General features: G+C 37.3%; 1 protein-coding gene across 2 annotated transcripts in view; it reads left to right on the top strand.

Annotated features, from left to right (window-relative positions):
* The window catches only part of CDK13 (cyclin dependent kinase 13), a 145,259-nt gene that overhangs the window by 82,574 nt on the left and 47,514 nt on the right, over window positions 1–15,171 (top strand). For both annotated transcript variants that reach the window (XM_024249824.3, XM_024249823.3), the window contains exons 6-7: window positions 11,464–11,653; window positions 13,406–13,462. In XM_024249824.3, the coding sequence (XP_024105592.1) occupies window positions 11,464–11,653; window positions 13,406–13,462 (247 nt within the window). The remainder of the gene's footprint in view (window positions 1–11,463; window positions 11,654–13,405; window positions 13,463–15,171) is intronic.

The raw sequence follows: 15,171 nt of genomic DNA, 5'->3' as shown, positions 1-15,171 counted from the left end.
GGGGGCAGTGGTTTGCCCTGTGACTCCAATTTCTGCGATGGCTTTAAGAAGAGTTGTTGCTTTTCACCTTTGCTTTTCTTTTATTTTGAGTATGGAATGGCAGTTTTTAACTCCTTAAATTCCAGACCAGAAACCCGTCGTCCGCAGGGCTAATATTTTTTCTATATTTTACTTTTCTTATTAAAGATTATAACATATATCTAGCTGCATAATATACTATAATATGGATATACTAGATTTATTCAACCTTTGTTTATTGATGGACATTCAAGTTGTCTCAGCTTTTTTCCATTATAAATAGTACTGCTAAAAATATTCTTGTACATGTATATTTGCATACTAGTGCTGTTATTTCTTTACATTTACTCTTAAAAGTGGGATAGCTAAGTCAAAGGATATTTGTATTTTTAAGAATACATATTGTCTGATTACTTGGCCCAAACATAGCAGTGTATGAGTTTCCTTTATTTGGCTATTACTGGATGTTGTCAGTCTGATAGAAGAGAATGGTATCTCATCATTGCTTTGATTAGTACTTTCTTGAAAACTGGTGAAGTATGGAGCATCTTACATATGTTTATTAACATTATAATTTTCTCTCTGGATTCTTTATTTGTGGACATTGACATTTACTTTCAGTTGGGTTATTTGCTGTTCCCCTTATTAATCTGACTGTTAGGCACAATTGATAATATTTCTTAAAATTGTACTTTTGGAAAAAGTTAGAAAATTACAGCATAAGAGAAAGTAAAAATCACCTGTTCACACAGATAAACTCCTCTTAGAGTTTTGATACTAATATTTTTCTAAGGATATGTATATATATCAGATTTCCTATCATAATGAAATTTTGTGTGGCATGTTACAGTTCCACAACTACATTACATATGATTTTATTAATTTTTAAATACAATATTGGAAAAATATGAAGCAATATAAAAATGTTTTTAAAAATGCAGGTCATGACCTACTCTGTTGATTGCATGACCCACAGTTTGAAAAACATTGCCTTAAACCAGGGTTTCCCAGCCCCCAGGCCATGGACAAGTACTGGTCTGTGGCTGGTTAGGAACTGGGCCACACAGCATGAGGTGAGTGGCAGGTGAGCGAGTGAAGCTTCATCTGTATTTACAGTGGCTCCCCATAGCTCCCATAACTGCCTGAGCTCTTCCTGCTGTCAGATCAGTGACAGCATTAGATTCTCATAGGAGCACAAACCCTATCGTGAACTGCACATGCAAGGGATCTAGGTTGTGCGCTCCTTATGAGAATCTAATGTGTGATGATCTGTCACTGTCTCCCATCACCCCCAGATGGGACCATCTAGTTGCAGGAAAACCAGCTCAGGGCCCCCACTGATTGTACATTATGGTGAGTTGTATAACTATTTCATTATATGTTACAATGTAATAACAATAGAAATAAAGTGTACAAGAAATGTAATGTACTTGAATCATCCCAAAACCATCCCTCCACCCACCCGTCCCCCCATCCCCAGTCCATGGAAAAATTGTCTTGCATGAAACTGGTCCCTGTGCCAAAAAGGTTGGGAATCACTGCTTTAAACTACATAAATATATAACCTTGGCTTACACCCATAATCCAGCACTTTGGGAGGCTAAGGCAGGAGGATAGCTTGAGGCCAGGAGTTTGAGACCAGCCTGGGTGATATAGTAAGACCTCGTCTCTATAAAAAATTACAGGAATTAGCCAAGCGTGGTGGCACACACCTTTAGTCCCAGCTCCTGGGGTGGCTGAGGCAGGAGGAGGAGCACTTGAGCTGAGGAAGTGGTGGCAAGATTGTACCACTGCACTCCAGCCTGGGCAACAGAGTGAGACCCTGTCTCTAAATAAATAAATAAATTATATATATACATACACACACACACACACACATGAAAAACCTTGATAAAAAGTAAAAACCAGTTTTAAAATATAGGAACATGAAATTTATCTCTTAATTCAATTTAATAATTTCAAAGCCTTCTGAAATTTTACTTACATTTTTAAGAGACTCATTATTACTAAAATATTCAAACATCTAAAAGTAGATGAGATCAGGAGTTTGAGACCAGCCTGGCCAACATGGCGAAACCCTGTCTCTACCAAAAGTACAACAGTTAGCCAAGTGTGGTGGCGGGCACCTGTAATCCCAGCTACTCTGGAGGCTGAGGCAGGAGAATCGCCTAAACCTGGGAGGCGGAGGCTGCAGTGAATTGAGATCGTGCACTGTACTCCAGTCTGGGTGACAGCGCAAGACTCCGTCTCAAAAAAACATTAAATTAAATTAAATGAAAATAAAATAAAATAAAATATAAAAATAAAAGTAGAGGAAATAGTATAATGAACCCCAGCGTCCCCATCCTTCACTTTTATAGTTAACACATTTTGCTAAATTTATTTATCTCTGTCTACTTAAAAAAAAGAAAAAAAAAAAAAACTACTGGATTATTTTTAAGTGAATCTCAGGCTCACTGTATTATAAAAGTTAGTCTTTGATTATGGAGAGACAATAGATAATGAAATTGTAGTTATATTTAAAAAGAAAAGAGACCTTATAGTTAACAAAATTAGCCGTAATTTTATGTCATCTAATGATCTACATTCACGTTTACCCAGTTGTCTCAAAAATGTTTTTTATAGCTGCTTTGTTTGAACCTGGATGCAAACAAGATGGCATGTTATTCATATTAATATTTTAAGTCTCATAATTTATAGTAGCTCTTCTTGCCTTTTAAACATTTTATTCCATTTATTTATTGGAGAGTAGACTGCATTTTCAGTTTGGCCAGATGCTTCCTTTGGGTGTTAGTTAGCTTGTTCTTCTATCCCTCTTATTTCCTCTAAATAGGAATTAAATCCAGAAATTTATTTAGATGCAAATTCAATTCTTTGGCAGTTGTATTTAAAAGATGATAGTGGAAGCTACTATATCTTGAAGTTTCTGTGGGCAGGAATTTGGGAGCATCTTGGCTTGGCAGTTTTGGTTTGGAGTCTCTCATAAGATTGCAGTGAGATATTAGCTAGGGTTGTCATTAGAAGGCTTGACTGGGGCTGGAGAATCCACTTCCAAGATGGCTCCCTCACATGGCTAGCAAGTTGTTCTCTTGGTGGGAGGTCTCACTTATTCTTTACGTGGGCCTTCCACAAAGTTGCTTAAATATCCTGACAGCCTTGGTGGCTGGCTTCTCCTAGGTTGAATGATCTAAAAAGTAAGGTAGACGCTATATTGTCTTTAGGACCTAGACTTGGAAGTCACATCATTCACTCTCCAATATTCTGTTGGTCACACAGACCGTCCTTGAATCACTGTGGCATGGCCTGGATGCCAGATAGTGAGGATCATTTAGCACCATTTTGGAGGCTGGCTGCTGTAGATGATTTCAGTTTCAATTTCAGAGTACAGGATTTATACATCTTTGACCTTATCTTTCTTGTAAATTAAAGCCCTGGTTCCTAAAATATTAACATAGCTTGCTTTGTTCTACCATATACATGTAATAATTTTAAAGTAACAATGCTAATATTAATTACTAACAAGACTACTGAATGCAGTTTAAGATTTCTTAGTGATTCTTTTTGTCCTTAAAATATACCCCCCAGCTGTATATAGTCAGTATACTGTATTGTAGACAGTTTATGCAACCAATTTGATAAACATAAATCCACCTAAAGGTGGATATGTTTCCAATTTTTTAGGGATTGCTTTTTTTCCCTTTTTGATTTAATGATGTATTTTAATTATATAAAACATTTACTTGGTTTCAAACTCTAAACTATAAAACAGGTACATTCAGAATAGTGTCACTTCCATTCTTCTTTTTCTTGTTCTCTCCCTTACCCATGGGTAACTATTTTAAATATTTGTTTCATCCTCCAATGTTTCCTTTGTACATATTCACATTCCCTTTTTTTATATATAAAAAAAAGATAGCAATGTTGTAAGTGCTCTGCTTTACCTTTTTCTTTTCATTTAACCATATATGCTGAAGTTTACTCCATGTTAGTAGACAAAAATCATTTTGTTAGTAGACAAAAATCATGCATTGCTTAGAGGCACTGCACTGTGTGGTTATACTATAGTTTATTCAGCTAGTTTCCTAATGATAGATATTTTCATTGTGTAAATAATGCTGCATTGAATAGCCCTATGCATACATCATTTTGTATTTTGGCCAGTGAATTTTTGGTACAAGTTCCTAGAATTGGGATTGTTAAGTCAAAGGGAAAAACTGAATGTGATTTAGCTAGATATTGCCAAATTTCTCTTCAGAGGGCTTGTATTTGTGTATTTCTACTGCCAATGTATGAAAGTGTTTCTTACAGCTTTGTCAGTAGACTCTGGAGTTCTACTTTTAGATTTTTGTCAATTTAGTATCTTGGTCAAGTTTTAGTTTGGGAAATTAATTACTTAATTTATATTTATTTTGAGACGGAGTTTCGCTCTTGTTGCCCAGGCTGGAGTACAATGGCATGATCTTGGCTTACCGCAGCCTCTGCCTCGTGGGTTCAAGCGATTCTCCTGCCTCAGCCTGCCAAGTAGTTGAGATTACAGTCATGCACCACCATGCCTGGCTAATTTCGTATTTTTAGCAGAAACGGGGTTTCTTCATGTTGGTTAGTCTGGGCTCGATCTCCCGACCTCAGGTGATCCGCCCACCTCAGCCTCCCAAAGTGCTGGGATTACAGGCGTGAGCCACTGTGCCTGGTCGTGAATTTTTATTATGAGCAAGATTAAGCTACTTTGCATTCACTTAGGGGCACTTTGCCCTTTTTTCGGATGAGCTAATTGTCTCTTTTTCTCACTTTCTGTAAGGTCGTTGATCTTTTTTCCCCTTAATTTAGAGAGTTTTTATTTTATTTGTATATACAGGTAGAGAGTTGCCTGTTGCCCAGGCTGGAGTGCAGGAGTGCAGTGGTGCGATTGCGACTCACTGCAACCTCCACCTCCCAGGTTAAGTGATTCTCCTGCCTCAGCCTCCCAAGTAGCTAGGATTACAGGTGCCCACCACCATGCCCAGCTAATTTTTTTTTTTTTTTTTGCGACAGAGTCTCTGTCACCCAGGCGGGAGTGCAGTGGCAGGATCTCAGCTCACTACAACCTCCACTTCCTGCGTTCAAGTGAGTCTCATGCCTCAGCCTCCTGAATAGCTGGGATTATAGGCATGAGCCACCATGCCTGGCTAATTTTTGTATTTTTAGTAGAGACAGAGTTTCACTATGTTGGCCAGGCTGGTCTCGAACTCCTGACCTCAAGTGATCCACCTGCCTCAGCCTCCCAAAGTACTGGGATTACAGGCGTGAGCCACCGTGCCTGGACTGTAGTTGATACTAATAATCACTCTGCAGTATAAGTTGCAGCTAATTTTTTTCCAGGTTGCTATATTCTTTTAATTTTGCTTGTGGTATTTTTAGCCATGCAGAGGATTTTTATTTTTACATAGTCATATTTGTCATATTTATTATTTCTTGGTATAAATTATTTCTTGATTCCTAGTTGGAACTTTTTTTCTACTCTTAGGTTATTAAGGAATTCTGTGTTTTTTTTTAAGTACTTTTATATTTCTTTAAAAAAATTTAGATAACTGATTCATTTGCTTTTTTTTTTTTGAGACCGAGTTTTGCTCATGTTGTCCAGGCTGGATTGCAATGGCACAATCTCAGCTCACTGCAACCTCTGTCTCCCAGGTTCAAGCGATTCTCCTGCCTCTGCCTCCCCAGTACCTGGTATTATAGGCACCCACCACCACACCTGGCTAATTTTTTGTAATTTTGTAGATTCATTTGCTTTTTATGCTGGTGTATAGTGTGAGAGACAGACAAGTTTTATCTTTTTCTGGCTATTCAGTTATCCCAATACCACCAATTAAAAAGTCCATCTTTTCCACACTGAATTGATATGCCATCTTTATCATATAGTAAAGGTCCATATATATGTGGATATATTTCTGAATTTTGTTTTATTTCATGTTTATTTACCAGTATCACACTTTTTAATGATGGAAATGTATACTGGTTTAATATCTGGTAGTGTGTACACATACCCCCTTTCTCTTTCAGGTGTTACTTTGCTATTCTTAATTATTTTTCTATGTGGATATACATTACAGAAAAACAACCAATAAGTATCATGAAACATTGGGCTGTGTCTAATTTATAAACTAACATAGGGATAATTAACATCTTTATCATGTTTAGCCCTGCTATCCATTTGCTCATGTGTACTTTTCTGTCTTGTGAGAGTGTTTATAGTTTAAAGGATTTCTCACATTTCTTATGTGAGCTTTTTAAATTTAACTGATTGATTAGCTATTACTAATGGGGTCTTCCATTTTATATTTTAACTGGTGGTTGATGTTAGTGACTACTATATGTAATATTCTACTTTTTTAACTTGTTTAACTGTGTGTAATAATTTTTTTGTTGTCATTGAGTGTTTATGGCTCTCCAGAGGCCAAAAACTTGTTATCTGCATTTAAAGATAGTTTTAGCTTTCCTATGTCAATTCTTAAATCTCGAATTCAGTGCTGTTTAATGGAAATAGAATGTGAGCCATTGTATTTTAATTTAAAATCATCTGGTAACTTCATTTTAAAAAAAAGAAACAGGTCGAAATTAATATTAATAACGTATCTAACCCAGGCGTGGTGGCTTGTGCCTGTAATCCCAGCTCTTTGGGAGGCCGAGGTGGGTGGATCACCTGAGGTTAGGAGTTCGAGACCAGCGTGGCCAACATTGTGAAACCCCATCTCTACTAAAAATACAAAAATTAGCCAGGAGTGGTGGTGCACACCAGTAATCTCAGCTGCTTGGGAGGCTGAGGCATGAGAATCACTTGAACCCGGGAGGCAGAGGTTGCAGTGAGCCAAGATCGTGCCACTGCACTCCAGCCTGGGCAACAGAGTGAGACTCTGTCTCAAAAAAACCAACTAAACAAATAATACATTTAACTCAATGTATCTAATAGATTATTTCAGTATGTAATCAAGAACACAAATTATTGAGATATTTTATATTCTGTTATTTTGTACTGTCTTCAAAATTCAGTGTGTGTTTTGCACTCATAGCATTTTTATTTTTAATTTTTTTCTATATACTTTTAATAATTCTCAAAGTCATACCAGAACTCATAGCATTTTTTAACTAGCCACATTTCAAGAGCTCAGTAGCCACATGTGGCTAGTGGCTAGTAGCTACTGTATTGGACCATGCAACTCTTAATGCTTTCTTTTATCTTTCTGTGTGTTACATAATGCCACCAATATAATGTTAAATAACAGCAGAGATAGTGGTGTGTATATATTTGATAATTGACTTACTTATACTCAGCATGCTCAGTACATTTCCACATCAATAATTACATCTCTATAACCTTTTTCAAAGTTACATGGAGTGGCATAAGATATACCAGAAGAACTTTTTTGACGTATTGTTTTGTTTTTAAGTGTTTTATTATTACATTGCTTTAGTGATCATGCTTACAGCTAAATCTTTGCAATCTTGCCACGTGAAAGAGTATGCAATTTAAAAGTGGTGTACAGTTGCTTTGATTTGTATATTTTGTTTAGTAATGAGATTAAATATTTTTCGTGTGTTTTTTGGACATAGGCATTCTTTTGCATATTGACAGTTCATTTGATTTCTTATTTTCTGTTGTGGGATTGGTATTTTTTTGTATTGATTCTTTTTTTGTTGTTGTAGTTGTTTGAGATCTTGGTCTGTCTCCCAGGCTGGCGCGATCTCGGCTCACTGCAACCTCCGCCTCTCGGGTTCAAGTGATTCTCCTGCATCAGCCTCCCGAGTAGCTGGGATTACAGGCATGTACCACCAAGCCCAGCTAATTTTTTTGTATTTTTAGTAGAGACGGGGTTTCACCATGTTGGCCAGGCTGGTCTCGAACTCCTGAGCTGAAGTGATCCGCCCGCCTCGGCCTCCCAAAGTGCTGGGATAACAGGCGTGAGCCACCACACCCAGCCGTTTTTGTATTGATTTGTAAGATCTCATTTTATATTAAGGATGTTAATCTAGTATATGTTATAGATACTTCTCCAGTTTGTCCTTTTCTTTTCTTTCTTTTTTTTTTTTTTTTTTGACAGGGTTCACTCTATCACCCAGGCTGGAGTGCAGTGGCGCAATCACAGCTAACTGCAACCTTGACCTCCCAGGCTTAGGTGATCCTCCCACCTTAGCCTCCCGAGTAGCTGGGATTACAGGCATGTGCCCCACATCCGGCTGTTTTTTTGTATTTTAGCAGAGACGGGGTTTTACCATGTTGTCCAGGCTAGTCTCGAAACTTCTGGCCTCAAGTGATCCACCCACCTCAGCCTCCCAAAGTGTTGGGATTACAGGTGTGAGCCACCGTGCCCAGCCCTCCTTTTTTTTTTTTGAGACTGGGTCTGTCTCCTTCTGTCACCCAGGCTGGAATGCAGTGGCCCTGCAGCCACAGACTCCAAACTCTGGAGCTCAAGTAGTCCTCCTGCATCAGCCCCCAAGTAGCTAGAATTACAGGTGTGCACTACCACACCTGGCTAATTTTTAAATTTCTGTAGAGACAGGATCTCTCCATGTCACCCCAGGCTAGTCTCAAACCCCTGGCTTCAAGCAGTCCTCTCACCCCGATCTCCCAAAGTGCTGGGATTACTGGCATGAGCTACCATGCGCAGCCATCATTTGCCTTTTATCTCTTCCATACTGTTTCCTTAGGCAGTACTTCTGCATTTTCATTTAGTGAATTGAAATCTGTTGGCTTTTTATTGCATTTTTCTTTGATATAACTGTCCACCTCCTTGTGGGATTATACATTTGTCAAAACACTGTTTTATCTATTCTTTCTTCACTGACTTAAATTGGCTATTTTTATAATTATTAGATACATAACTGAGATTTGTTTTCTGGTGTGTATTATTTCCACTGTTCTGTCAGTCCCTACAGTATGACACAGGTCAGATTAATTTCTAGTAGCGCAAGTGTTTATTTTCAGAAATGTTTTGGCTAGTACTCTGGTTTGTTTTCTTCAAGGATAATTTTAGAATTATTTTGTCAAGTTAAGTCTCCTAACTTCTGGTGACAAAAGAGAAAAACCATTGGTCCTTTTATTGAAATTGCTTTAAAATACGGAGTTTTTTATGTGCGTGGTGCCTCAAACCTGTAATCTAGCACTTTGAGAGCCAAGGTGGGAGGATCTCTTGAGTTGGGGAATTCAGTACTAACCTGGGTAACATAGAGAGACCCCATCTCTACCAGAAATAAAACAAACAGAAAAATTAGCCAGATGTGGTGGTGAGAGCTCATGACCCCAAGTATACTTGGAAGGCTGAGGTAGGAAGATCACTTGAGCTAGGAGGTCAGGGATACAGTGAGTTGTGATGGTGCCACTGTACTCCAGCCTGGGTGACAGAGTGAGTGAGACCCTGTCTCAGACAAAAAAAAAAAAAAAAAAAAAAAAAAAAAAGAGAAAAATACAGAGTTTTACAATTTGGTGTTTATTAATGAATTTTATGTATGTGTGTGTATATATATATATATATATATTTTTTTTTTTTTTTTTTTTGAGATGGAATCTTGCTCTGTTGCACAGGCTGGAGTGCATTGGCACCACCTCGGCTCACTGCAACCTCCATCTCCCTGGTTCAAGTGATTCTTCTGCCTCAGCCTCTGGAGCAGCTGGGATTACAGGTGCACGCCACCATGCCTGGCTAATTTTTGTATTTTTAGTAGAGATGGGGTTTCACTATGTTGGCCAGGCTGGTCTGTAACTCCTGACCTCAGGTGATCTGCCCACTTTGGCCTCTCAAAGTGCTGGGATTACAAGTGTGAGCCACCACGCCTGGCCCAGTTTTGTATAATTCTTTTTAAAGTTTAGTCCTGGTCATTAGTAGTAATTTTTTTCTATTGTGAAGTCATTTAAGTTTTATTTTCTAGTGAATTGTTGCTTCATATATGAAGTCTTTTGCTTTTTTTTTTTTTTCTTCTTTGAGGCTAGGTCTGGCTCTGTTGCCCAGGCTGGAGTACAGTGGCTCAATCTCAGCTTACTGCACCCTTTGCCTCCTGGGCTCAAGCCATCCTCCTACTTAGTCCCCCAAGTAGCTGGGACTAAGATAACACACCACTACACCAGGCTAATTTTTGTAGTTTTTGTAGAGACAGGGTTTCGACATGTTGCCTAGGCTGGTTTCATGTTCCTGACCTCAGATGATCCACCTGCCTCAGCCTCCCAAAGTGCTGGGATTATAGGCTGAGCCACAGTGCCCGGCTGTCTTTTGCTTTTTAAATACTGATTTTTCTTTTTTTGAGACGGAGTCTCGCTCTGTCACCCAGGCTGGAGTGCAGTGGCGTGATCTCGGCTCACTGCAAGCTCTGCCTCCCAGGTTCACGCCATTCTCCTGCCTCAGCCTCCTGAGTAGCTGGGACTACAGGCACCCACCACCATGCCCGGCTAATTTTTTGTATTTTTAGTAGAGACGGGGTTTCACTGTGTCAGCCAGGATGGTCTCTGTCTCCTGACCTCATGATCCGCCCACCTTGGCCTCCCAAAGCCCTGGGATTATAGGCATGAGCCACCGGCAATTTTTTTTTTAATCTCATACATAATATCTAGCCTTTCCTATTAAATATGACATTGGTTGTTAGTTTCAGGGAGGTACCATAATAAACTTTTAAGAAAGACTCCTTCTGTTGCAAGTTTACCAAGAGTTCTTTGCTCTGTTTTAAAAATTAGGAACTTATCTGAACCAAGTTCAGATGCCTTTTTTGTCTTGGTGTTAGTTTTTCTGCTTTTCACAAACGTAGTGAATTATATTTCTCATTCAGTTTGTGTGTAAGTTTCCTTTAGGATTTCTGAATCTCTCATAAGTACGTTTGTATAGTTTGTGTGTGTGTGCCATGTGTTATTTTTGGTTTTGGTAGCAAGACTAAGCTGTTTTCTATAAAATAAAGTTGTAATTTCAAATTATATTGTTTTTCCTCAAATTCTTGCTTTTAGGTACTCTGGAGCTGTATAAACAGAATTAAATTACATGTTTATTGAGGCATTTAGAAGTCACCTAACATCTTTCTTGGCCTGTACTCTTTTTTTTTTTTTTAATTAAAAGCAGTTCTTTTACCAACTTTTAATTTTTTGATAAACTATATTGATTTTATTCAGCTTCTAAGAGACAATTTGATGTCTAAAACATTAATCACACCTAGAAACTATACAATATGGAGAACAGCAGGGTGTTTTTTTTTTTTTTAAATCATAACGGTTTTTTGGGGGGAGAAGAAAATAGATTAGATGTTTTCTTGGGATTTATTTATTGATATTATTAAGTCCAGAGAGAAAGATGAATGTTATTAAAGTAACAAAGTAACACTTCTTTTCAAGGATTAATTCTTCCTCTACCAGCCTTTTATTGTTAAAAATTGTGAATTTATGGAAAGGTTGTAGGAATAAGTTTCTAATGTATTAATTATTCTCATTCTTAGGTGCATTTTATCTGGTGTTTGAATATATGGACCATGATCTGATGGGACTACTGGAATCAGGCTTGGTTCATTTTAATGAAAATCACATAAAGTCATTTATGAGACAGCTCATGGAGGGTCTGGATTATTGTCATAAGAAGAACTTTTTGCATAGAGATATTAAATGTTCCAATATCCTTCTAAATAATAGGTATGGGTATGAACTTTATATATATTTAAAATGAGTTTTACCATGGACATGTACATGGAGAGAATAGACTGGAAACTAGTGGCGGGGAATGTCGGGGGTAGTGAGCATTGAAAGTTACCTATTAGGTACAGTGTCCAACATTTGAGTGATGGGTACCCCAGAAGCCTAACCCCTACTATTACACTTGTAATACCCATGTCACCAACAAGTACATGTACCCCCGAATCTAAAATTTTTAAAATAAAAAAAGGATACGGTGTTACATGATGTTGCACCTTGATTATGTTAAAAAAGATTTAAAATTTAGTTTACTTTATACAAACTATTTAAAAATAATCAGGCCAGCCACAGTGGCTCACGCCTGTAATCCCAGCACCTTGAGAAGTAGAGATGGGCGGATCACTTGAGACCAGGAGTTCATGACCAGCCTGGCCAACGTTGATGAAACCCTGTCTCTACCAAAAAAATACAACAGTTAGCCTAGCGTGGTGGAGCACGCCTGTGATGCCAGCTACACAGGAGGCTGAGGCATGAGAATTGCTTGAATCCAGGAGGTGGAGGTTGCAGTGAGCTGAGATCACGCCACTGTACTCCAGCCTAGGTGACACACCGAGACTCTGGCTCAAAAATAAAAATAAAAATAATCAACAATATTATAACTTGGGATACCTCAAAAGTTGTGTTAAATAGCTGTTAGTGGCCGGGTGGGGCAGCTCAGCCTGTAATCCCAACACTTTGGGAGGATGAGGCAGGCGGATCACTTGAGGCCAGGAGTTCAAGACCAGCCTGGCTAGCATGGTGAAACCATATCTCTACTAAAAATACAAAAATAAACCCGGTGTGGTGGCACACGCCTGTAATCCCAGCTGCTACGAAGCCTGAGGAACAAGAATCACTTGAATCCCAGAAGTGGAGTTGAGTGGAGTCAGTGAGCTGAGATAGTGCCACTGCACTTCAGCCTGGGTGACAAAGCAAGCAAGACTCGGTCTCAAAAAATAATACTTAGTTGACTTTTCTGTTTGCTATTATTCCAAGTAATGTGAATGGATCATCTAATAAGCAATGTAATTTCAGCTTTAGGTTAAGAATAGATTTTAGAAAATTTTAAAAAGGCAGTCACAGTTGTAAAGTGAACTTTTTGGAAGAGTGTACACACACATACACATTCACATATTTAAAACTTATGTAAATAAGCTTAGATTTGTAACATCTTATATTTGAACCCTGGTAATTCTCTTGTAATTGGTACTGTTTGTTAATTTAAATAAGACATGCCTGGTTCTTATTTTAATTAATAGACAGTGTTCTATGCACCTAGCCCCTCTAAAACTGGAGAATTAAACAAATTAAAAGTGATGTCACTTAGTTCTTGAGCACTGTTACCTTGAACAAGAAATTTGTCTTACTGCTAAGTAATAAAAATGATCTCATTTTATTTTCATTGAAGTATGCTTTTCTAAATAGGAACTGAATAGTAACAAAATACTATTCTAATATTATAATACAGTAATTATAATAATCATATTACTATAATAATTTTAAGACTATCCAAGGATATGTTTACTTTCTTGTTTTGTGAATTTATCCACTACTTGCCTTTCCCTGTATTACCTTGATGATATTGCAGTGTGAGCAGAGTTAAAGTTTACATAGGTTTTTTTTTTTAATCAGTTCTAGGCATAGAATATAAATGTGTGTTGTCAATTTAGAGTAAATTAATACCTTTTGTTCATTTTGTCTTACTTCCACCAGAGGACAGATAAAACTTGCAGACTTTGGACTTGCTCGATTGTATAGCTCAGAAGAAAGGTAAGCATACCTTCAAATGAATATTGTAGATACTAGAGTTTAGTATTAGAAGTTATACTAAGAATACCTTCTTGATAGTTTTATTTTTTAAAGAGAGATTTACTTTTCATGGTTAGTACATAAAACATTGAAATTTTATACCATATTGGGTTGATTATTGTAATTACAATATTTTATACATTATCTCAATTTAAAAATTGATCTTTAACACAGGTAAAAATGATTTTTTTAAAATGAACATCTTTAAGTGTGACTGAAGTGAACTTATACTTAAATTTCTAATGCATATTCAGATATTAAATATTCTTAATGAAAACCTTTTAAATTGCATTTTTAAACTTATAAACTTTGTTTTCATTATTATTTTAGACAGGTTTTATTGTTATATCTACAGTTCTTTGTTTTTTTAACTCCCTAGAACCCTTTATTTAAACCAACTGTTGGGAGGATGTTCAGTGTATAAGACACAAAAAGATAGAACTTTTCTGGCTAAAGTTGGATTATATACCCAACTTGGCTTTCTTTGTGCCTGGTGGTAGTGAAATATGATTTGTCTTATTAAAACTAATATGGGATTTCAAAATAAAATATTTTTGTGCAATAGTAGGTTTTATGTAAATACGGAATTAATTTGGCTTAATAAATCTTTAGTCCATTTACCCCATTCCTTTCTTGTCTTTATTTTCATATATATATATCTGAAATAATATATTTAAAGAATTTTTAAATTCTTTTATGACAATTCTGTCATTTCTTTAGTATCATCATAGTTTAATATAATGAAACATCAGTTGATTGCAGTCTTAGGAATAGATGTTTACTTTCATTTAATCTTTGCTTTTTTCTGGTTAAAGCAATAAAGAAAAACTCTCGTTTGAATTTTTCAGAGTAGAAAGTCTATTTTTTTTAAATCTTGCAGTGCCTGTGACATAATTCTGGAAAGTATTTTCCTTATATAGTGTTCTAGAGTAGAGGTTTATAAGTGATATGTTTTGGATCTATTCGAGTTCCATGAAACCCCTCAGAAAGTGTGCTGTGGGCCAGGCGCAGTGGCTCATGCTTGTACAAATCCCAGCACTTTGGGAGGCAGAGGCAGGCGGATCACTTGAGGGTCAGCACTTGGAGACCAGCCTGGCCAACATGGTGAAACCCCATCTCTACTAAAAATAGCTGGGCTTGGTGGTGCACGCCTATAATCCCAGCTACTTGGGAGGCTGAGGCACAAGAATCACTTAAACCTGGGAGGCAGAGGTTGCACTGAGCCGAGATCACACCACTGTACTCCAGCAAGACTGTCTCCAAAAAAAAAAGAAAGGAAGGGAGGAGGGAGGGAGGGAGGAAGGAAAGAGAGACAGAGAGAGAGAGAAAGAGAAAGGAAAGAAAGTGTTCTGCGGATGGGGTTTTGTGATTGGACCTCCAGTCCTCTGTACCAACTTTCACCAGAGTTACTTGGTTTTTATTTGTTTTAACTACTACACTTAAAATTAACATTTTATTTTAGGAAAGGGTTGTATGAGTGTTTTTTTTTTTTTTAAGTTTAAAACTGTTTTAAAGCTCAAAAGCTATATCCCTCATTTTGCATTTGAGCAAATTGAGACCCAGAAAGGGCTGAGTTACTTTCCTTTTTAAATTTTGAAATGTGTATACATTGTGAAATGGCTACATTGAGCTAATTACTATGCATTACCCCACTTTTTTGTGTGTGTGCC

The sequence above is a fragment of the Pongo abelii genome, chromosome 6, assembly GCF_028885655.2.
Source record: "Pongo abelii isolate AG06213 chromosome 6, NHGRI_mPonAbe1-v2.0_pri, whole genome shotgun sequence".
NCBI lineage: Eukaryota > Metazoa > Chordata > Mammalia > Primates > Hominidae > Pongo > Pongo abelii.
This window is presented reverse-complemented; position numbering and strand designations above follow the sequence as displayed.